The sequence below is a fragment of the Struthio camelus genome, chromosome 2 (genome assembly GCF_040807025.1).
Source record: "Struthio camelus isolate bStrCam1 chromosome 2, bStrCam1.hap1, whole genome shotgun sequence".
In the NCBI taxonomy this organism is placed as follows: Eukaryota; Metazoa; Chordata; class Aves; order Struthioniformes; family Struthionidae; genus Struthio; species Struthio camelus.
The window spans coordinates 171,683,630-171,706,998 of record NC_090943.1 but is presented as its reverse complement, the minus strand read 5'-3'; the positions used below and the strand labels follow the sequence as shown (position 1 = coordinate 171,706,998).

Genomic DNA, 23,369 nt, shown 5'->3' with positions numbered 1-23,369 from the left:
GAATAAAGCACTCAAGCCCCGAAAAAGACTCCCCCACCCTTACCAAAGGTATCCGTTCTCCATGCTGGAAATGGGATAAAAAAGAGAGGAGAAAAGGGACGCACAGCAGGAGAGACGGTCACGAAATCCGGCCGGTGTGAAGGAGCTGGAGCGGAGGAGGGAGCAAAGGCTTCGCTCTGTCTCCCTGCTTTACCCACCCTGGCAAATAATCGCCACGACTGAGCGTGGAAGTGGAAGTGTGGAAGCGCGCAGAGCAGGGCTCTGATTTCCCCCCTCGGCTTCCCCCAAATCCAGGTATCTAGGTCTGCGCGCAGTCCCTGTGCCAGCAGCGAGACGGCAATGACTGCAGGCAAGAAAGAGGGCCAAAAAACAGAAAGCACAGCAGAAAAGTAATGCCCACTTGATAAATGAAGGTGGCTTTCCCTTTAGGATTGTGCTGCGGTTTCTTTTCCCGTTACTGACATTTTTCTCTCTGTTTTCCATCTAACCCAAGAGACGTCTCCTTCCCTTGAGCTTGCACTCCTGAGTCTTGCTGTTATCAGCAAAAACGCAATTCTAGCATTTGTTTGCCCTTGGGAGGCTTCCCCCCCCACCCCCAAGAGTTAAAATAGCAAAAACTTTTTGGAAAAGCAGTAACTTTCTTTAGCAGTAAATAACTGCCAAGCTTTCAGGGCTCCTCTTGCGGTTGGAGCACATCCACGGGTTGCTGGAAGAGCCGTGTTTGCTCTCCGAACTGCGGGGACACGGAGAGCCCGAGTCTGTTCCTGGTGATAAGCAGCTGCTGCTCCAGACGGATAGATAAAACCAGAAGTGAGATGGGAAGTGCCTAAGGACACAAAATAATCTCCTGAACGGTGACCCTGGGAGGAAACGCTGCCCGGCGACTTGGCCGTGGGCAAGTTGTTTCCTCTGCTCGCGCTTTCATCTACGGCAGGTCACCACGTGCACGGCGCTGATACGGGAACGCAGGACACAGACCTTCGTGGGAGAGAGAAGCTGTGACCTCCCGGGAGTTTGAGTTCAGCCCTCCGACCATCCCATATAACCCCTTTTGTTTCAGGCTTTCACTCCTGTGATGATGAGAGAGGTCTTTCTAGTTTCTGGCCTAAGTTTAATAACCCCACGCTATCTTCTTTGCCTGAATAGCTCTTCCTTTCTCCCTGATGATTGCCTTCTTCCTCCGATAACATTTGCAGAGAGCAGTCCTAACATCTCGCTGCTGGGCCAAGAAAGCTCAGCTGTTTTGGGCGCCTCTTGTGAGAGGCTCTCTGCTCCCCTGACTAGCTTAGCAACCGTTTCCTACACCTCTTCCACCCTGAATTTATCTAACACAGCTATGGGTATCGTACACGCTACTGCAGATGATTAGTTTTCACCATCGTCTTGTACAACGTCCTTGCTGGTTCCTTGTCTCTAATGGAAACCACGCTTGCACCATCCTACAATCTTCTCGGCGGTCAATTTTCTCCCTTTTTTCTTTGCGCTTGCTTGAGTCTATCCAGCAAGCTGCTGCTGCTGCTGCTAAAATTATCTTCTTTGCCTGCTGCTTGGCCCATGTCACGCCTCCTCCTGAAGCTTTGCATTGGCTCCTGGTCTCCTTCCACGGCAAATGCAGACGCTTCATCTTCCTTCCAAGCTCCTGCACAGCTCCACCCTGGCCAGCCTACGTCTTTTCTCTGGGGGCTCCCAGTACCTCTCCCACATTGCACTCAGCGGGCTGCAAACATGCTGCACTTTGGTGCTCCCGTCCTTTCTTCCCCGAAACAGCTCTGCCCTGACTCCCACGCCGGGCCCTTTCTCTCTCTTCCCCCGGCACTGCCTAGCTTCAGCCTCCGGCCTCTCCCTCCTTCCGTCATCTGAGCACCACGAGGAGCTTAAGCTGTTCCCTGCTCCCTCCACAGACCAGATCGGTGCTGTCATCCTAAAACTCCCTGACCTGGGTGAGCACCGGCCACCCCAGCAATCTAGTTTGCAGAAGTGGATATCGGGGTGGCCAGCGAGACTGGCCAAAGTGGGAGGCAGAGATATCTGGGTGGCTTTTGGGTCTCCTTTCTCGAGCAGGGGTTTTCAGCTGGCGATTGGCTGAACTCAGGGTTTTGGGTTGCTCCTGACACGTTCTGAACAAAACGTGGTTTTGTGCTTGGTTTAGAGCAATGCAGGTCCATGTTACTGTCCAGGAGGGAGACCCCCATGCTACCCTCCTCCCATTGGACCTCTGTGCCCTTGGAAGCTCTCGTGAGATCGCGTGGCGAATCTTACTGGAGACCAGATCAAGCGGAAAATTAAAGCAAAAGAAAAAAAAGCCCAAACCGAAAAGAAAGATCATGTCCTGCTCCCATCCCTGCTATGGCCGTACAAGCGCTGGCACAGGAGGGTAACTGGGTACTCAGCACCGGGCCCTTTTCTTCACGATGTTTCTGCAGAGGGATGCAGGATGCAACCGCTGATGTTGTGATTACACACGCAAGATGCCGCAGGGCTGACAGGACTGTGGAAACGGAGGGCTGCAGACGAGCTGAGGACACCTAAAACAGACCCCCAGCAGGATTCAGTACATATCGACCACCCTGAAAGACATTTATCTTAAAACTTTCCATCCTCCCTAGGTAAACTCTTCTCCATATAGTCGGAAAGTTTTTCCTTAGCCGTAACTTAAATCTCCATCGCTGCAAACGAAGATAATTCCTCTTTCACTACCAGCAGTGACCGTCAAGCGCACTTGGTTAGATATTGATGTCTGATATTATTTCCCTGCACAATCATCATCTTCCTTTTTAACACTACTATATACAATTCGTTCAGCTTTTCCTTATACGTCATGTTTTCTAAACCTTCAGTATTTTGATTTCCCTTTTCTGGATTCTCACTGATTTTTCTATGCTTTTATTAACGTGTCTCACTCAAAGCTTAAGGCCACGCTCGATCTCCCTTGTGTCCTGTACACGATGCTCCTGTTCACGGACCCCAGATACCGCTGTTTTCGGCAATGCCGAAGGACTCGGGGATCCTAGGAGCTCCCCGTGCCTTTGGAAATCAGCTCGTGCGAGCAGCCAGCAGAAATGCCGGTGCCTCCCACTCACGCTGTCATCAGGTCTCTGCAATCTGCTGGTGCAGCGCTTAACGAAGTTTAGTGTTTTAGCTTGTCTCAGCAAGTTCACGGAAAGCCATCGAGAGACTCCAGACTAAACCAAAGCTGACGAAGCTAGGATTTCAAATGTGTGAGTAACTTAATTGGGTCCTACTGCACGCTTGTCACTAGAGACGCAGTTCTGGTGATGTCTAAGGCCATTAGAGGGATTAGCACCATGTTTGTTCTGGGCTGAATGAGACAATTTAATTTCTCTTAAATGCGCTACCCTCCCTGGGGCATATTCTCACACGCAGATGCCCTGCCAACACAGCGTTAAAACCCTGCACTTGCTTTTTACTGGTTTTTTAATTAAATTAGACTTACAAACAAGCATCATACAAGCGTAGTATTATGACCAGAAAACAAGTGTCGTGAATTCGTGTAGTCTTCAAAAGTGCTGTTTGTAACATGCGCTGAGGAGCAAAACCCCTGAACGGTTAGCGCTTCCCGATCGTGGATTGAAAGGAAAAGGGAGTTTATTTTAGTGAGGCAGCATCCCTGTCTCTCGTTTGCCCCCTGCATGCGTCTCAAGGGAGAGATGTGCAAGTAATCCAGCCGCATACCCCGAGGCAGGACGCTCCTCTCCGTTCCCCAGCCACCTGGGAAGATCCAGGTCGTTCTTAAAATGCTGCCGGTGCTCTCCTTGCGGGGAGCGTCTCCTTGGACGCCCCCCATCCCAAGTGGGCCAAGACCCTGCAACAGTGCCTCATCCCAAGCTTTGCTTTGCCCAACGTTTACTTTTTTGCGGACTTTCTAGTTACGCGTCTTGGCGTCGATCGGCGGCGTGAGCAAAACGGGACGTTAGCGGCCGCGAGTTGCTCCCTCGGCGTTGGCGCCACTTAGCAAAGGTGGGGGACCGCAGGCCGAGGCACCTCTATTCGTAAGCTGCTCTTGGTCTGAACAAGCTCTCGAGCCCTCTCTTTTCTCGATGTTTCCCACGTGCTCACTAACCGCAGGCTCTCTGCCTGCCGCACGTCGGCCGTGGCGCCCTGGGCCGCAGACCGGCGCCCAGGCCTTGCCTCCCTGCTGGCCCGGCAGCTCCCCGCTACTTTTAGCTCGTTCTTTCCCTAAGGTTCAGTTTTGTGGGAGCGGTGGGTACACGGCTTCCCTGTGTTAAAAAATAGCTTTCTTTTTTTTTTTTTTTTGTGCCCGCGTGCACGTGCTGAATTAATTTTACTTCAGATCAGCCCGTTCTAGCTCGTTTATGCAGCCACTTCACTACTTGTGCCAGCACAAGGGAGGGAACAGGCAGCTGGGAGCGGAGGAGGCTTCTTTTGGCAGAAGTGCCAATTTCTGCCCGTGCGGAGCGGTTACGAAACTCCAGGTGGGGCCTGGGGATCGATTTGAGCCGATCGTGGGCTGCCGTCCGAGAGAGCGGATGTGGTACCTCTCCCCGCTTGGTACCCAGCCCTTTCACACACGTGCGGCACTGCGCAAGGAGAGGGGCCGAACGTTTCCTCCGCGGTCAGAGAGCTCCCCACGACAAGAGAGACATGGCGCTGCTGGAGAGAGTGCAGCGGAGGCCTACAAAGATGGTGAGGGGACTGGAGCATCTCTGCTCTGAAGAGAGGCGGAGAGAGCGGGGCCTCTTTAGCCTGCAGAAGAGAAGCCTGGCAGGCGATCTCCTCCATGTGCACAAGTATCGGAAGGGAGGGTGTCAAGAGCACGGGGCCAGACTCTTCTCCGTGGTGCCCAGCGACAGGACGAGAGGCAACGGGCACAAACGGGAACACAGGAAGTTCCATGGAGAGATGAGGAAAAGCTTCTTGACTGTGAGGGTGCCTGAGCGCTGCAGCAGCTTGCCCAGAGAGCTTGTGGAGTCTCCTTCCCTGCACATCTTCCCAACCCGCCTGGACGCGCTCCTGGGCAACGTGCTCTAGAGGCACCTGCTTGAGCAGGGGGGGTTGGACCAGATGATCTCCAGAGGTCCCTTCCAACCTCGACCCTTCTGCGATTCAGCTGCGGCTGAAAGCGACCACGTTCCCCGGCCGTCGTAGCCGGCAGCCTCTGTCACAGTCTGCACGGCGTGGTAGTCACGGTCCTTCCTTACATCCCGCTGCTGAATCAGGTTAAAAGAACACACTTTAAACAATTTACTACTAATAATTAAATTAATAATTCAGCTTCTTTGCACGTAGGCGAAGCTTGTGCTCAGCCAGGGATCGTTCCTGGACCAGAACTGGGACGGGCGGAGGTATCCGTAACTGCGGTGGGACCGAAGACGCCTCAAGAGGCAACTTTGGTTTTAAACAGGTCAAGGTTGATGACCAACTATTTTTATAGCGTTCCCATTAGTGGAGCGTCTAGCAGGAAGTAGAATTATGCCGATACAGCTGCTTGGCTCAGTTTTTATTTCCCCGATAGTTTAGAAACAATTTGTATTTTGGATTTTTGTCTCCTCACAGGCTGGAGGCAGCGTTACGGCCCTTTTTTAAAGTTTTATCCGTTTTAATTGAGTTCCTCCTCAGAAAGGGAAGGCTGAACCTCTTCGGAAAACAAATTCCGCAGGATAACTTCCGTATAAATGACACGGAGAGTTAAAAGGTGGGAAATAAGGAGTTATTTTACCGGCGGGGGAGGGGGGGGGGCGGGGGACGGACACGGGTCTGGAGGGCACCGCGGGGCCGGGGCGGCCGCGCAGGCCGCGCCCGTTGCCATGGCGACGGGCCGCCGCCGCCGCTCCGGGCGTCACGTGACGGCGCGCGCCTCACGTGACCGGCCAACTGCCGGCGCGGGGTGATGACGCCGCCGTAGGCGGGGAGGGGGAAGGGGAGGGGGAGGTGACGTGCGGGAGCGCGGCCGGCTGCGGGGATGGAGGAGAGGGAGCAACTGCGGCGGCAGATCCGCCTGCTGCAGGGTACGGCGGGCCCCCGGCGGGCCGGGCGGCGACGGGGCCCAGGAGTCCTGGGGGGGGGAGGGGCGGGCGGCGAGGGGACCCAGGAGTCCTGGGGGGGGAGGGGCGGGCGGCGAGGGGGCATAGGAGTCCTAGGGGGGAGGGGCGGGCAGCGAGGGGGCCCAGGAGTCCTGGAGGGGGGGAGGGGCGGGCGGCGAGGGGGCCCAGGAGTCCTGGAGGGGGGGAGGGGCGGGCGGCGAGGGGGCCCAGGAGTCCTGGAGGGGGGGAGGGGCGGGCAGCGAGGGGACCCAGGAGTCCTGGAGGGGGGGAGGGGCGGGCAGCGAGGGGGCCCAGGAGTCCTGGGGGGGAGGGGCGGGCAGCGAGGGGACCCAGGAGTCCTGGGGGGGAGGGGCGGGCAGCGAGGGGGCCCAGGAGTCCTGGGGGGGAGGGGCGGGCAGCGAGGGGGCCCAGGAGTCCTGGGGGGGGAGGGGCGGGCGGCGAGGGGACCCAGGAGTTCTGGAGGAGAGAGGACAGTGAGGGGGCCCAGGAGTCCTGGAGGGGGGGAGGGGAGGACGATGAGATGCTCTGGTGGGGGGGGGGGAAGGAGGTGGAGAGGACCCAGAAGTGCTCCTGGCAGGGGGGTGGGGGGGGTCAGGGGAGAGGACCTGGAAGTCCTGGATGGAAAAGGAGGCAGGAGGCCCGCGGAGAGGACCCAGGTGGTGTGGGGGTGGGCTGGGGTGGCAAGAAGAGGGGGCCCAGGAGTCCGGCGAGGGGGAGGAGAGGCAGGGAGCACCTAGAGACCAGAAGGTCCCCAGCAGTGGGGGAACCCACGGGCTGCTGGTCCCTGCGGGGCTGGTGACCCCCCACCCCAGCACCCGCCGCCCCCTCGCTGGCGCCGCTCCTCCCGGCAGAGAGGCGGGCTGTGGTCCTTGCACCCCGTGACGCTTCCTCCGCTCCGCAGAGAAGTGGGGATATATCTGCCTGCCCTTTCCTCGCCCTGGGCGATACCGGCGCTTATTCGTAGAACTATCTCGCTCTGTTTATAGATCCCAAGGTGGTTTTCCCTTGTTGGTAAGGCCACAGAGCCCGCTCGGGCCTTGCAGAGACCTGCCTCTTTCCGGAGGCTCTTGCGTCCCAGTGAAGCGACGGCCGGCGGAGGTGCGGCGGGAGGGAGGAAAACCTGGTCCTCCCTTCCTCCGGGCCAAACCGGCCGTGAGCTGGGGAGACCTGACCCTTCTGGCCAGACCTCCAGCGCTGCGAGTGTGACGCTTGCAAGCCAAACCCTCCGTTCTTTTGCGGATGGGCCTCGCAGGATCACTGCGATAAAGGGGGGGACCAAGAGGAGTGAAGGAAGTCGTGAAGCTTGGTTTATATCTGGCAGCGCTTTAGTTATTGCTGGCGCTCTTAATGCGTTTGCACGTTTTGAAGCGCGTTATGGTACGGGGCGGGCGGCGCGAGGATGGCTGCTTGGGGTTGGAGGGCAGCTGGCGGACCTGCCGATGCTGCTTTCTCGGCAGCTCTGTGAACTCTCCTCTTTGGTAGCAGGAGAAACTTTTCCACGCTGGAGCACGCTGGCGAGTGCCTAAAACAGAAGGCTCAAAAATCCTTTCAAAATCCTTTTTATTTGAAGTGTTTTATAAGCACTGGTGCTTAACGAGCTCAAACCTTTCCTAATCCGTGCACATCTATTATCCCAACGATCCATTCGAAAACTGGAGCACCAGGAGGTGCTGGGACTTGGCGGAGGGGTGAACGGGCCGTGACTCACCGGCGGAGCTGGGGTGGCCTCATGAGCCTCCTCGCTGCTGCTTTGCGTTTCAGCCTGTGTCAGGCTGCGTGTTTAAGCAGCCCCGTGTTAGCAGAGACGGCCTGGCCGCCCTGTGGCCAGGCTCAGAGGCTGCTCTGAGGAGATCTGAAGTCATATCTGGAAATAAAATCAGCATTTTTTTCTTTATTAGGCTCCAAAAGCAATAATTCAAGCGATGGTTTTGGCACTGGCAGCAAAGATGAGCGTAAAGGGGCAAGCGGTGGTTAACAGCGCTCGCGCGGCGTGTGGGAAGAGTCTGCTGGTAAATCTGTGGTTTCACTCTGTGGTTGAGCTGCCCTGCTACATGGCTTTTGTTATCGACTTTCTTGAGGATCAAGGGAAATATTTAAGTTTTTCTTCCAGTGCAGGTTGTCTAAAACCTGGCCTGTGTGAGCCTGTGCAGAGCAATTGCGTTCGTTGCAACGCGCGGAAAATCGTTTCGCAGAGCCTCGATATTGTAAAACTCCGGTGGGAGCGGCAATTAACAGACGCTTGTCTCGTTGTCTTTAGGTCTCATAAACGACCATAAAAACGTCCATGGAAACGCTCCGGTGCCCCTGCCTTCTGCGACGCCGCGGTGGAGGAATCCCCGGCAGCCTGCCTTCAGCAGACGCGGGGTGTTTTCGGCCAGCTACTCCCAGCAGGCTCCTAGGGATTTCCAGCCGCACCAGGGTAACTCCTGGAGGAAAAAATACTCCCTTGTGAACCGACCGTCTGGACCGACTTGTCACGCCGGCAGCGCTGGAAGTGCGAGCACTTCGCAGGCTTTTGTAAGCCAAGGGGGCAGCCGGGCAGCCGGGCCCCAAGGAGCAGCCCCAGAAAGGCACGTGGACTTGACTACAGATGGTAATATAGTTGTTGGGATCCAGCTGCCACGGAGGACTGGCCCGGTTGTAAACGCTAAAAGTTTTGCCGAAGTGAGCTCTTACTGTGAGGTTTCGGGGTTGAAAAAGGTGGCAGCTGTTCCGGACAGCAGTAAAAATGTGCAGAAACACTCTAGTTCTCTGTACACGAGCCAAAAGGATGAGAGAAAGCCCTCTTTCTCGGTTTCCTTTAGTTCCTCGTACCGATCTGCGAGCTCAGTGCAACTGAACGTGTCGGACGTGCTGAGAACGGTGCATCTGTCTGGCGAGGCGGCCCAGAGCACCGCCGCCTCCCGCAGAAGTGCCAGTGAAAGTGCCGTAACGCTTAAGTCGAAGCCGCAGCAGCCTTTGGCCGTGCCTGACCGTGAGCTGGGTTGCCGCTCGACGTGGAAGAAGCCAGAGCCGCCGGTTCCAGGGCAGTCTAGCTCTGAGCAGGTCCGAGATGCTTTCCGAGAGCCAAAGCTCTTCGGAAACGCCGAGGCACGCTCCAAACCTGCTCAGGCTTCCACTTCGGCAGTGGGGATGAATCCAGTGAAGAGTCGATTTGCAGTACTCTCCAAAGCGACCGGTCTCCAAAGGGCCACCTCAACATCAGTCTCCAGCAAAGCTTTGAAATTCAAGAAAACCAATTACACGTGGGTTGCAAACCCTGGTAAATGTTCGCGTACTGTGAAGAGGTGGATCAGCCCTCGAGCTTCTGACAGTGCGAGGAAGCTCGCTGGCGGAGCAGACAAAGTGGCTAAGCTATCGCCGAAAGGAGACTTGGGAGCAAAGCTGAAGAAATCTGGACTGCAGCCCAAATTGGGCGTTTCCCCCAGCAAGTATAAATGGAAAGCCTCCAGCCTGCAGACCTCTCCCTCCACCTCCAAGTCGGCGTTCAGGTGGCAGTCTGAGGACCAGAAAAAGGCTGGGGCCTCCAGCGTCTCTAGAGCCAGCCCTGCCCCGCCGCCTCCGAACGCCGCGTCTGTCGGTCACAGCGGGGTGAAGTCGTCCTTCGGTGAGGCTGCGCTTTCCGGTTATAAAGTGAAGAGTCGGACAAAAATCATCAAGAGAAAAGGATGCTCAGGGTAAGTTGCTCATCGTCTTCGGAGTACTGTCAGCGCACTGGCTTTATTTCGCGTCCGTTGACTTCAGTGGAAGTCTTTATGCCCTTTCTTTATGCTCTTATCCCTTTGGAGCAAGGCATCTATTCTGTGTTGAATAATGCTGAAGTGATTAATAACGAGATAATAACGTGAAGTGCATGGAAGGTGTGGATGTATGTATGAGTGCAATTATAATGATACGGGCGGATATATATTTGCCCTTCCCTTTCCGGGTATGGTGACTTTGCTCTGCGTGGACTCATTGTGAGGCCTCAGGTTTTAGTTTTTATCGATCTGTGTAACTCTGAATTTATCTTTCAAACAGAGGTGGGTTTTCTTCTCATCTCCCACCCTTGTTCTCTGAAGACTTTGCCGCAGCACTGAGGAGTCTCCTCCCCTACCATAAGAACCTACTGATATTTAGAGGGGAGGAAATAGCTTTCTTTCCTTATTGATTTGTTTTCAAACTCTCGGAGCCTCATTACATTGGGAGCCGGCAAGAGGAAAAGTGACTTGAATCCCTTATCTTTTATCATCTGTCACCGTAAAGCGCTTTGCAGACTCTGGAATGGAGAGGGAGGATAGTAAATTAATTGTGTGGGCTTGTGCATGCTGGGAACAAGCGATACCTGGCCGTAAATCTGTTATTGCAAGTGAAGAGCCCTGGTGTTGTCAGTGATGCTCTGCTGTTGCCGTTCCCCCCTCTCTCCGGGGTGTGGATTGCCTCCTTTCTTCACTTTGTGCGGTCCACCAGTGTAGTCTAAGTGCTCATGTCCTACCTGAAGACTGACTTTTGCTTCTCCTTGTGGAGTCAGAGTGATGGATCTGTGGTCTTCCTGCTCCTGTAGCTCACAGGAGAGTGCCTGTGCCAGACCGGCAGGGATACTTCTGGGTTTCGTGGAGCGACAGTCTCCTCTCTGGCCGTGCTTGATAGGGTCAGAGTACAATGGAGAGGATATAAAGGAAGCTTGGCGGAAGGAAAAGGTGTGTTATGTAGAAAGGCATTTGAACTGGGCTGGGAGTCAAGTGGGAGCAGATAAGGGATTGGGACCAGACTTTCTCTTAAGGCTGGTGTGTTGCAGAAGCGCTCCGAGGGCTTCGTTACGTTATGGTCCTGGTGGGAAGGGTGTGTTTCGCGCTGCTGTTTTCAGCAGGACAGCAGCAGGGCTGGATGGAGGCCCAGCGCTGCAGGGAAGAGGGAAGTGGGATGTGGTGAAGCTTGGTGGCGCAGCTACGTGACCCCTGTGGTATCACCTAACCGAAAAATATGCTCAGTGTAGTGGCTCCTTTCTCACTGCAGTAATGCCGTGGGCTCTTGAGAAAGGAGGGCTGTGGCCTTCATAACTGATCCGAGTGACACAGTGAGCCAGCGACAGAGCCCAGACTGAAACTTTGGTGCCCCTCCTGTTGCTGTTTCCCAGATGCTCTGCTCATTAGTACATCACAGCTCTCCCTCCTCCGCTTGCCCCCCTGGTGTCTTGGGGGACATGTCTGCTGGTAGATCACGCTGGGAAAATGACTTTGTGGTGAGGTGCCTGGAAAAGCTGGGATTTTTTCTGTGGTTTTTGTTGACTGTCAGGATTTGGTCCTCTCGGCTCTCTGAAGGACACTGTCCTTGGCCCCGCATCTGTTTGGACGGAAGCCGGAAGAGAGTGAGTTGAGTCTGACTGTCAAACACCTCATTCTCCATCTGCGCTTTGCCAGAAATACGTAGCATTTGCCTATTGCCCTTTTCTATGCAGTATAGCTTATGACCCTTGTGTAGGGGAGCAGCGTGGAGGAGAACAGAGTTTGGTGACCTGGCTTCTCTTCCCAGTGGTGGGCAAGGGGACCGGTGTGTTTCAGTTACCTCTCGACCTTCGTTTAACTGTGGCGTGTTGTGCCTCCACAGTTCGCCAGCAGATAAGAAGAGCAGCTCCTCTCCTACCACGCCTCTGAAAAGTCACTTCCATCTCAGGAAGAAAAACGCCTTGCGGGGGAAACCTTCTGCGACGCTGAAACGTTCCTCACCCAAGGGCCTGGTGCAGATCACCAAGCACAGACTGTGCAGGCTGCCGGCCACTCGGATGCAGGTCTCTGGCAAGGAAGGTAGGAACAACTGTCCAAAGGCGGTGATGGTGTTCGCTGACTGTGCGTTGGGGAAGTGGCTCCAAGAGAGGCTCTTGGAGTCAGGAAATGGGTTACTGGGTTCTCGAGGAAGTGCTGTCACTGCTGCTGTCAGTCTAGGGGCAAACGCTGAGGACAAGAGTCTTGGCTGGAGTAAGGCTTCTGCCTTACCTCAAAGCTGTCTTGTAAATGTTTGTGCCGCGAGATCTCCAGACAGGGCCATTTTAAAGCTTCTCGTGGCCTTTAAGGTGGTTTTGCCAGACCTGTAGGTATCAAATAGAAAAATGATTGAGGAGGGGCTTAACCGGAAGAGGATGGCGGAGACGGTAATAACATGCAAGACTGGGTAATCTCTTTCTTTGCACAAGGGAAAAGCTTGTGCATGTCATGAGATGCTCCTCTAGCGATTACAGCCCTACCTAATGCACCTGTATCCCAGTGCAATGTCTGCAGGAGTCTAGCTTTTATATGCGTTTGGGTTAAAATTGAAATTACTGGAGGAATAAAGGCCGCTGAGTGTCGTCTCCGAGCCTAAATTGAGCTGAGGTGAGAAGCGACTGTTCCTCTGGCGGCTGCATTGGGTTTCAGCCTTGTGCCCTGGGAAGGGTTACATGTTTCTCTTGGGGATGTTTTCTACTTGCTGCAGTGCGTGGTGGTAGCCTGCCCGTACCAGATGCTTCACGTTTATGAACAGGTACCTTGTGTCTATGTCCTGTTGCCTTGGGTTGGCGCTTCTCAGAGCAGAAAGCAGCTCGGAGCAGCTTGCTGGGGCCCGGAGAGCTGCACCTCTGCACGTGAGACCGATTGGCGAAGCTTCCCATCTGAAGTCTGGTTCTGCTATTAAATGGCTACATGATCACGGACGAGAGGCTTCACCCCCTGCCCAGCCCCGAGATTCAGTTTTGCTGGTACGAAACGTGTTTTGGCTGTGTGCCTGCGCTTTGCTCGTTTGAGTACAGCGGTGTGGCTAGAGACACCATGACGGCAGGTATTGTCGGAGCAGGGAGGGCTGTTTAGGCTGTGACGTAGCTGTGGTCTGTCTCAAAAAGGTAAAGCCGTTTGGCCTCTGTTTTCAGGAAGATGCTCGTGTGGTTTCCTGTTCTGCACTGCAGTTACTGAGTTTACATGTGTGATTATAGTTATTTCATGTTCCGACAAATAGCTCTGTGTTAACGTGTGTTAAGACGTTGCTGTGTTTTGACAGAAGAGAAGAGAAGAATCAAGGCTTGCAGTTCAGGAAAGGAAAAAGGTACTTGGGAGAGGAGGAGAAAAAACAATTTTTTCTCTTAACGTGTGTGTTTGAGGAGGGATTCGAAGGGCTGGAGAGGATGCTGGGAGGAGACTTTCAGATCTAGTGCTTTGGGAGGCAGAAAAAAGGTTCATGGGAGAGGCAGAAGCAGGGAGAATAAGATTGCGTTTAACTCTGCTGTGGTGCCAGTGGTCTAGCATCCTGGCAATCGCCTTGCTTTGGGGCTGAAGCTTGTTAAATTTAAGGACATCAGCAAGTCCTTTGGTGTCTGGAGGGGCATGAATGCACCTCCAGTTCGCGCTGAAAGCGTTTGTGCGTTGCATGGAGGCAGCGTGCGCGGTCGGAGGTCTGTCGTGCTTGCGCTGCGACTGCTCTTCCGTGATGGCTGAAACCAGAGGTGGCAGGTACAACACGTGGCTAGACCCAGCCGTGATGGAGAAGTGGGGGCCAGGAGGCCGGTCTTCCTGGAGTGGTGCTGGTGTGTGGGATGGCGAAATGCAGCTCTTTGGCCTCCCGTGAAATGTCCCCTGCCTGTCCTGGGGTGAATTTAGGACTCGGACCTCAGAAACTGCTTCCTGGGGACTTTTCTTCAGTGTGCATGTCCAGTAAGAGACACCGAGTAAATTATAAATCTTTGTGCTGTAAAGCTCCTTTTGAAAGAACTGAGTGGGATTGCTGAGAGCCTGGTCTGACTGCCCTGCTGTAGACTCTGAGGGGACAGAGCAGTTTAGGGTTGCAATAGCATTTTGCATGTGAGGAAACTGAGGCACTGATGGTGATAAGCAGGTAAGCTGTTCCGGTGATCCGGCAACAGACCTGGGGTTAAAGCAGAGCTTTGCTTTCGGCGTAGCCCTGTGCTTATACCTGGGTTTACGTGGAGCAGAGGCCTCGCTGCAGCCTGCGCTCGGCTGCGCCTGTTGCAGAGGGAGCATGGGAGGTCACAGCGCCGGAGCTGCTCACGTCGGAAAGGCTCCCGGCTCCCCTCGAAGCCTGGCTGGGGCTTGAAAAACGTCTTCCTGGGTTAACTGTGGTGGGGTTTGCTGACCAGTCATGTTGGGCCTGCTACTTCTAGCCATGCTGTCTTCATTTTTCTTGTCTCCTTAACTCCAGGTTTCTCTAGGGATCACCTCTGGGTTTAGTGGTTTCCTCCTAGAGACGCCAACCCTACAACGGGATCCTTTCAGCAGAGCAGGGACAAGGTGGCTATCGGCTTTATTCGCGAGCTGCTGTGCCAGTGAGAATCGCTGTAGAGCCTGCTCTGTTCCACACCTACCTATTTTTAGGGGTGCTTTTCAGGGCGGAAGAGCGCTTAAATTGAAACTTTGTGAATTACAGCCGTGTATTCAGAGCATCTCTCTTTTTTTGGAAGCTGTCAGCAAAAGCGCGTGCCCAACAGAAGTGAAGCGATATATAAGTTAAGAGCATACAAAATGGATTAAAATCTTCTGCCCTCCTGGGAGCCTGATTGGCAGCTGCCAAAACCCCACGTTTCTGGGAACGTATTCTGATTTCTTGATTGAAGGCAATGTTCTCATAAAGAAAAGATTTTTTGATCTTAAACGAGCTAGGACTGAAAATATGTAGATAGTGCAGAAACATGGTTGTGCTGCTGGCCTTGATCCAAGTGGAAGAAGGCGAATAAAGAAGTTTAGAGAAAGCGGGGAAAAAAATAGAAAATAGGGCTGGAAGTGGCTTTGGGAAAGCGTCTAGTTCATTCTCCTGCCCCAAAGTGGAATCGCGTTATTACAGAACCACAGAATCACAGAAGGGTTGAGGTTGGAAGGCACCTCTGGAGATCAGCTAGTCCAACCCCCCTGCTCAAGCAGGGTCACCTAGAGCACGTTGCCCAGGATCACATCCAGACGGGTTTTGAATGTCTCCAGGGAAGGAGACTCCACAAGCTCTCTGGGCAACCTGTTCCAATGCTCTGTCACCCTCACAGTGAAGAAGTTTTTTCTTAGGTTTAGATGAGAAACGGTTATTAAACCGTTTCTGACAGTTGCTAGTCATGTCTAGCACAAACAAAACCCTAACTCGTGACGAGCTGTGAGCTGTCTACATTGAAGTGCTTGGAGCCGTGCGCTTCGCAGGCTTGGCTCGTGGATGTGGCGATGAGTCTCTGCTTTAATAAAACTTGGTGACCGTGTTCGAGCGCTTGTGTGTGGCTTTTTTGCTTTGCAGACGGTAGCCACCTGCTGTAAAAATGTGTCTTGCTCTGGTTTTAAAATGGCTATTTGCAAAAGGAAGTGCCCTGGCTGCCTTCACTGCGTGTGTGCGCGCGCGCGCGTGAGCTGTTCCCTGTGCCCTGCTGTGCTAGTGGGAGCACAGACACTGCTGTTTTAAAAGGTGACTTAAAAATGATTCCTTTCCTTTTCCCCACTGTAATTATAAAACGCCTTCTAAATTTCTTTCCTGCCCTCTGTAATAGAGAGGAACTCTGTACTCCAGTAGACCAGCCATCAGCCTTGGAAAATGGACTGTCAAGTGGGACTGGGACCATTCAATTAAAGCTGAGGATGGATTCCCGAGGCTGCCTCTCTCGTCCCCAGGGACGGTACAAGGTTGTTTCTACTGTATTTCTTACTGCCTTGTCCAGCCTTTCTGCAGAGCCGTTGCTAGCGTTTCTCTTGAGACGTAGCGACATTGGATAGATCCTCTTGCTAGGAGGACCTTGCTCACTTCAGATCTTTCTCAGTATGTTTTCTCCTGACGTGATAACTCTGCAAACTTGGCTGTGTGTCTTCTTTCCTGCGAGGTTCCCTAAGATGCCACGCAGTGATGTAATCCCTTCAAAGTCTGTGTAGTCTTTTCTCTACCATGTTTACAAGCTGTCCCCTCACCGCTAAAACATCAAGCACTAAACACTAATATCATATGGGTGTCTAATTCTGGGTGGCCGCTGGTAGTCTAACCTCTACCGTACCTTCATCTTGGGGGATCCCAAAGGACCGGACGGATGCTCCGTCTCCTGACAACGGCAGCTCTGTTCAGTGGTGAGGCAGCTGCAGAGCAAGACACAGCTGCTTTGCTTAACCACTTAGCAGGGAAGGTCAGCCAGAGTCTTGAGGGCTTTGAGATTGCAAAGTGAATTTTGGCAGGACTGGGCTCCCCTGCTTGGCGTTTGGTTAAGGGTGAGCACTAGCGCTCCTGCTTTGCAGGCACAGACGTGTTGCTCCTGGCTGGCTCCTGGTGAGTTGTGCTGGCTGTACCACGGTTTGTGACTGGATGTGTTTTACTTTGCCCTGGGACCAGCTGAGTTGCGTACAGCTTTGGTAGCGAGCTCAGCTGATGGGTGGTCACTTGTTGCGCTGTGGTGCTTGGCCTCCCCATGACTGTGCGCACAAAAAGCGATTTGTACAGCTGTTGAATTACCCCCAGCGCTATTCATACGTGTGCTCAAACTTTTGCCCTGAAGGATGGTCTAATACGAAGAGGTTGGATGGAGCCAGGACGTTTTCAAGGCGGCATCCCATGGTCCGATGTGAGAGCAGAGGGAGTTTGAGCTTGGCCTCCGGTAGGACTTGGAGCAGCTCAGGCGTTGCTCAGATTTAATTCCCCTCAATAGATAATGTTGCATATATGTGTAGTGGTAATTTTCTTCTGGTTTCATTGTGGTCCAGTAGGGAGCTGGGAGGCAGAGGCTTGTGACTGTAATTGCTGGCTCTCGGGCTATCTGAGAGACTTTGGGAGGGTTGTTGTATTATTCTGTGCTTGTGCAAAGTGGCAAACATAGTCAGCTCGTGGAGCTTTTAGCTTGACCGGACCAAGGGCCAGGGAAGTAGCTGGGGGACTGAGACGTTTCTGGGAGCAGGAGGAGCATGGAGGAATGTGTACCGAGGGAGCGTGGGAGCTGCTGTCCTAACGCTGCTTGGTAAGAGTAAAGTTTTAGGTTGTTCTCAGGCCTGAACTATCAAGCCTCTGTGGACAACTCTTCTTGTAGTGAGGAAACAGCCGGATTTGGAGCTTTCTGGAGCAGATGGTGATGATCTTGGGCCAGCTGAATGGCTTTCCTCCAAGTAGAGTGATGTAGCTCATCTTCTCAAGTCTGGACATGCACAACGCCCAGCTAACAAACCAGTCAAAAAAGTCAAAAAGTCAGATGGTCCAGGGTGGGCTTGTGATCCGACTGGATGGATGTGGCAGCGCTGGAGCCTGGGTCCTGCGAGTACAGATGTCTGAGAGCTGAGAAACCACCCACAGTGCCTGCGTTCTCGCGGGAGCAGCGGGATCCGGAGCCAGACACAGACCGTATGTCTGTCAGGGCTGACTGCTGTCAGTGCAGGAAGGATTTCTGGAGAGAAACGTGCCTGATTTCATGTGGGTGCAAAAAGCTGGATTAGCCCCATCCTTCCCCGCTGCTGGCTTGGAGGTGTTTGAGAGCCATGGCTGATGCAGGCAGTGCTTTGATGCAGCTTTGGCATTTTCTTGCTTGCCCTGTTAAACAGGCTTTTAGGATACGTGGCACAGGCTCTGCGGTACATACCTAAGGTGTGAGCAAAGAGTCCTGCTTCCCTCAGCTACAATTCACTCCTTTCCCAAGTGCGTAGCGCAGAGGCCTGTCCATCTCCTGAATTCCTCGCTCTCTAATTCCCTTACCAGACCCAAATGGGGGTGTAGGGATCTCATCGAATGGAGCCCGGGTCGGCTCTCCCGAGCACTGGTCCCAGATCTTTGCCCCTGAGGTTGCTGAACCTCACAGAATGGTTGAGGTTGGAAGGGACCTCTGGAGATCATCTGGTCTAATCATCTAGTCAAACAGGGTCATCTAGAGCATGTTGCACAGGATTGCGTCCAGGCGGGTATTGAATACCTCCAGAGAAGGAGACTCCACAAGCTCTCTGGGCAACCTGTTTTAGTGTTCTGTCACCCTCAACATCATCCTTTGGAGATGTTGGGCAGCCACCATGAAGCACAGCCTGCAGAAAAGCTGGGGACCTGCAGCTGTGACTTGGTGTCAAATTGATGTCTCCTGATAGTCTGTATTCAGAGGAGTTTGTCTCTCTGGGAATCGCCTGGCTTTCATTTAAGGACCATACTAGGGAGAACAAGGGAAGTCACAAAACGATAGCCCTTCCCTTGGGGTTATTTTGGCAGCGCTCATGACTTGTGTTAAACCTGCAGCTGTTATAAATTAGCTTTAAAATATTCGTTTGACTAAATGTAACATTTAATGACCACTCAGAAATTGGGATATATCCCAAATTAAAGCTGCTCTGATAGAGATGCTTCCAAGCTCTACTGTCCTAATATAGCTAATGGTCTGTTCATCCAGGGATCGTAACGCAAGGCTCGTGCTGGGGCAATGCGTGTGCACAGTACGAGCTCAAGTGTTTTACCAAAGCGAAGAGGAGCAGGAAATGTTCAGTTGCTGAGCGGAGCCGGATTCACATTGCCAAAACAGCCTTGGGATTTTGGACTTCTTGGCTAATTAGTACTTAATATTAATGTACCCTTAATATTAAGTACCCCCCTTTTCCCCCCGCCATTTAACTTCTCCGTTTTGTTTCGCACCTGTACCTGCTTGTCTCGGACGCCTGTCTCTAAGCACCAGGCTTCATATAGATATAGGTAAAAAACAGTATATAGGTAGCAGATCAGGCTGCCTCCCCTGCCTCTCGTGTAGGCCAGCAGCTCGGCTCTGAGTCCAGTATAAGAAGGGGGAGCGCGGCTCTTGCTTCCCCCCGATCCAGGGAAAAGCTGGTGGGCCAAGCTCCTGTTGGTGGAACACGATCCTCGGGCCACCAGTGGCAGCGTGTTGCCTAGAAGTGACGCTGCCTGTTTAAATGTTTACTGGAGTTAATTCTGGGATTTCTTCATATATATATATATATATATATTTTTTTTTTTAAATGATGGCTTATCATAGTCGGAAGCACTCTTAAAACCTAGACTTTAAACTCCACGCTAAGCGCGTGGGAGTCGCTCTGGCGAAGCCCCGAGCTGCCTTCTCCTCTTGCGAGAAGCAGGGAGAGGCCAGCTGGTGATTGAGACCTGGGTGCAGTTTCCACAGGTGACAATTGTCCCAGCCCTTTTTTTTTTTTTTTTTGGGCATCCGAACCCAAAGAATTCGAGGTGGAGAATAAATACCGGACTCCTACTCTGTCGTTTGTGGAGTAACTTTGCTGCCAGCAATGCCGTGGTGTCGTTATGCTGTCCGAATGGCAAACATCTCTCCTGAATTGGAGGGTGTCAAGAGCACGGGGCCAGACTCTTCTCCGTGGTGCCCAGCGACAGGACGAGAGGCAACGGGCACAAACGGGAACACAGGAAGCTCCATGGAGAGATGAGGAAAAGCTTCTTGACTGTGAGGGTGCCTGAGCGCTGCAGCAGGTTGCCCAGAGAGCTTGTGGAGTCTCCTTCCCTGCACGTCTTCCCAACCCGCCTGGACGCGCTCCTGGGCAACGTGCTCTAGATGATCTCCAGAGGTCCCTTCCAACCTTGGACTTTCTGCGAGTCTGTAATTGGCTTTCTGTTGCTCCGTTTGTTATGGCAAGTGGCCGGCGCAACAGAACGGCACCGCGGACGTGGGGACGGCGCCGCTCCCGCGCTGCCGTTGGACCGCGTGCGCCCCAGCTAGCTCAGGTGACCTGGAGCTGGGGCGAGAGGCGGGTGTTGATGGCCCTTTTTAAGGGAAGGCGCATGCTTTTGAGCATGGGCCAAGCGATCCCGAGGGACATCCTCGCTCCTCCTGTGCTGCTGCTCCTGTGCCGGCCGTTCCCCGGCACGGAAAGCTTTGCGGTGCAGGAAATCCCCGGCGCGGGAGCGTGTGCCCGTTTGGGGTTTTTTGGGGGGAGTCTGACGTGCCGACCTTCCCCGCTGCCCTGCAGAGGGCACTCTTGCCCCTCGCATCTCCCCCTCCGGCCACCTTTTTCTGGTTATTGATGGCCTAATTTCGTCTTTATGTGAAAGAAAGCAGATATCAAGTAATTTGCAGCAATAACCTGCTAATGCTGGGCCAGTATCAAAACTCCCATGTTCATTTCAAGTGGCAGATAAAACACTAATATATAATTATCCTTGCAAATTGGATTGTTTTAAATAACCAAAAGGCTATGGCCAGGAGAAAACTATCCCATTTCCCTTGAGTTACTATTGCAGTGTAATTGCTGCGTTCAATCAATTTCCTTGGCATTAGAAATTCCATCACAATCAACATTAAGCTTTATTCATTGTGATGGCTAAGAGCCGGGCCATTTCTCCTCTTTTCCTTAACTGGCAAAATTAATCAGGGAAAAGATTTTAAACATTTACCCGTGCGAAAGAGGTCAGCTCTGCCACTATATTGCTCAGCAGATAAGGGGGCTAATAAAAAGAAAATTGAATTACTAATGATCGCCAGGAACAGAGTATATAAAACCTGGCAATCGCCCGGTTCAGGAAAAAGGAGAATCAATTTTCTTCGGACAAGGTGCGCTCGTTTTTTATTTTGTCGCATATTATCAGCAATTTAATTTGAAAGCGCATAAACAGGAGGAAACAGTTAGAAAATAATGAGCCTGAAGGTGTAAAATGCTGCAGGATATATGCTGTACACAATTTATTTGGCACAACAGATAATCACTTTAATTGAATTCAAAACTGCATTGTTCAGCAGCAGTGCGGGCTGCCCGTCTTGCCTGTGGGGATTGCAGAATATTACAAAGATGCCGGCAAGAGGCTCCTCCGTGTCTTTTCCCCTCTGTAATGTCCCCTTCCAGGCAGGACTTCTCAGCCGTGTGCCCGGGATTGCTTCGGCACGGTCACAGCTGGCTGAAAGCAGAATATTTACAAAGTGAGCGAACGCTTTCTCTAGGGACTCTTGCTTATTGTATTCCTATGTATATCTGTTTCTTAAATAATACTGCGTTTGTCGGGTTGCATGATTTTGTGCAAGATCATCATGTAAGCGTGCAGCGCGGGACCGTCCTTGCGCGGCGTACGGCTGTCCTCTTGCGTTCTGTGTCGTGGGGAAATCGCTGAGCTGCGCTTGCTCTTAGACTGGGTTCACTGCCTCTGCTGCTTCCTTCCGCCTTGCTTTGCCGGCGCAGTCCTCCCAAATGTAATTCTTCGTTCCTTCTCCTGCCTGTATGGAAGGAGTCCAACTTTGAACCTGGCTCTTTTCTAGCCGATCGCGGTGGTGAGGGGGGAGTGGAAAGAAACCTTGCTGGTTGGGAATAGTTTATATCCCAACGGCGGTGTTTTATTTTGTGATTTTTGTCCCCCACAAATGTGAAAGCAGTGTGAAATTTGATGTTTCCGGTGTGGAGCGGCTTTGAGGTGGGAATGCTGAATCAGGCATAATGCTCCTGATGGAGACCAGTAAGCTTCTGCAGGCATCGCTCCTCTGACGTGGCCCCATCGGTGCTGTTTGACCCTGACGTGCAGTTCTGCTTTGACTTTGTCGCTGGGCAAGTGGAATGCAATACGGTGAAACACGTATGTCGTCCGTGGTGGAGAGATCTGGCCTTCAGGGGACTCTCTTGAGGCCGTGGAATCGCGGGACAGTTGGGGTTGGCAGGCATCTCTGGAGATCATCTGGTCCAACCCCCCCTGCTCAAGCAGGGTCACCTAAAGCACACTGCCCAGGACCCTGTCCAGATGGCTGTTGAGTGTCTCCAAGGATGGAGACTCTGTAACCTCTGAGATAAACTTACCTCACTGATGACCCACCTGAGCCACCTGAGTTGAAACTCCAGTAACCTCCTCCTGCTTTTAGAGAGCGATCTCCTGACCTGTGTGTTACAACTCATTTTTATGCAGTGGCTTTTGGATTATCCCTGGGACTGCGCAGGGGAGACACGTGGCAGGAGAGGGGTGCTTGTGGCCGCAGGGTTGCGGGTCAGTGCGATTGCCACGCTGCGGAGGGTGGCCCTTCAGCTGCGCTGCGGAGGGTCGTCATCTAATTTCTTCTGTCCTCCTCTTTGGGTTTGGAGAGCAGAGTGGAATCGTGCTGGGGTATGAATGACACCGTTACTCAGCACTTCGCGTGTTCAAAGCACTTTACGGGCATTAACTAATGAGGCCGTACAGCGCTTTGGTCAGATGCTACAGGAGGGGCCACCTGACCGCCTTTGCCTCACGAGTGCCTTGGCAGTGGAAGCCAAATAAATGGGGAACCGCAGCGATGACTTACACGCGGCCACGCAAATCCGTGGCCAAAGTGAGAGCAGATCCTTTGCGTCCATTACATGCGCTGTTAAGAGCCTAACTTGAGTCCTTCCACCCCCCTTCCCCAGTCCCAAATATTCCTTTCTTGCTTACGTCTTTGCTTTTCTCATACTCCCGATTGAGATAGCAGTTCCTGTCGCCAGCTTCCTCTTTGTCCTCTGTTGCCACCATCAACGTTGAAACTGGATTCCGTAAACACCCTCAATAGAAGGAAATCCTATTTGTATTTGCATTTTTTTTCCCCAGAGAGGATTTGCAGGATCATCAGGATTTGTAAGACCCGCTGTTATCTGCAGAAGTGTTTCAACAACTACCTAATTTCAGTCAGAGTGGTGATTGCCTTCCAAAAATTCCCTAAATCCTAATTGATTTCCCGGCTTTGCCCAGTAATGTGAGCTGCTGGACGGGCAAGGGGCCCTTGCTTGGAAAGGACTGGTGACAGGAGTGGAAGGGGCTGGTTTTCATTACTCGTGCCCAGCCGAGTGCAGCAAGTAAACGGGGCGTAAACGGTGAGGAGTAAGTTATGGGTGGCATTTGAATGCTCAGCTGCTGTTAATTTTATTGCGGCTGGGTGTTTGTATCCCTCTGCCAACTTTGCAGATCTCAGCGTTGGATCTTATACCTCCTTTTATTGATTGATTTATTTATTTTTAAATGTGAAGGACAACCGGTAAATATTTCTGATGGGGAGATTCCTATTTGGTTGCTCATTTTCCACCAGTATGTCTTGCCTGATTTTTCTTTTTTCTTCTTTGTTTCTATCAGTGAATTGCGCAAAGCGTTGCCTGTCCGTGAGGTAAGATCTCAGATCCCGCTGCGTACGAGTGAGGCTGGTGTGACGTCTCTGTTACATCGTATTGGGAGGAGTGGGAGGTTACGATCCTTGCCCTCGAAGGAAGCCCTTGTATCGTGCATAATGCTGCCCAGGCCCCCTTGGAGTTTGTCAAGTCTTTTATTCTCTGCTCCATCATTAGTCTTGTCTTTCTGAGCGGGTCCTTGCTCGCTGCAGGAGCTTATCTGAGCCGTTCACAGGTTTGCTGCTTGAGGCCGGCAGGGATAATGTCGTTACTGGCCACGCTGCCGTGCGTGGATTGACCTTGCCCATAAATCATCATGTTGTCAGCTCTCTCCTCCTTTCCCTGGCTTGTC

The 23,369-nt window shown here is 52.9% G+C and overlaps 1 protein-coding gene across 2 annotated transcripts in view; it reads left to right on the top strand.

Annotated features, from left to right (window-relative positions):
* The first annotated feature begins 5,857 nt into the window (after nt 1-5,857).
* The window catches only part of ZC3H3 (zinc finger CCCH-type containing 3), a 167,634-nt gene continuing 150,122 nt past the window's right edge, over nt 5,858-23,369 (top strand). Inside the window, exons 1-3 of one of the 2 annotated variants that reach the window (XM_068933518.1) lie at nt 5,858-5,987; nt 8,281-9,700; nt 11,610-11,806. In XM_068933518.1, the coding sequence (XP_068789619.1) occupies nt 5,942-5,987; nt 8,281-9,700; nt 11,610-11,806 (1,663 nt within the window). In that variant the 5' untranslated portion in view covers nt 5,858-5,941. The remainder of the gene's footprint in view (nt 5,988-8,280; nt 9,701-11,609; nt 11,807-23,369) is intronic. The other variant, XM_068933517.1, reaches the window with a different exon arrangement.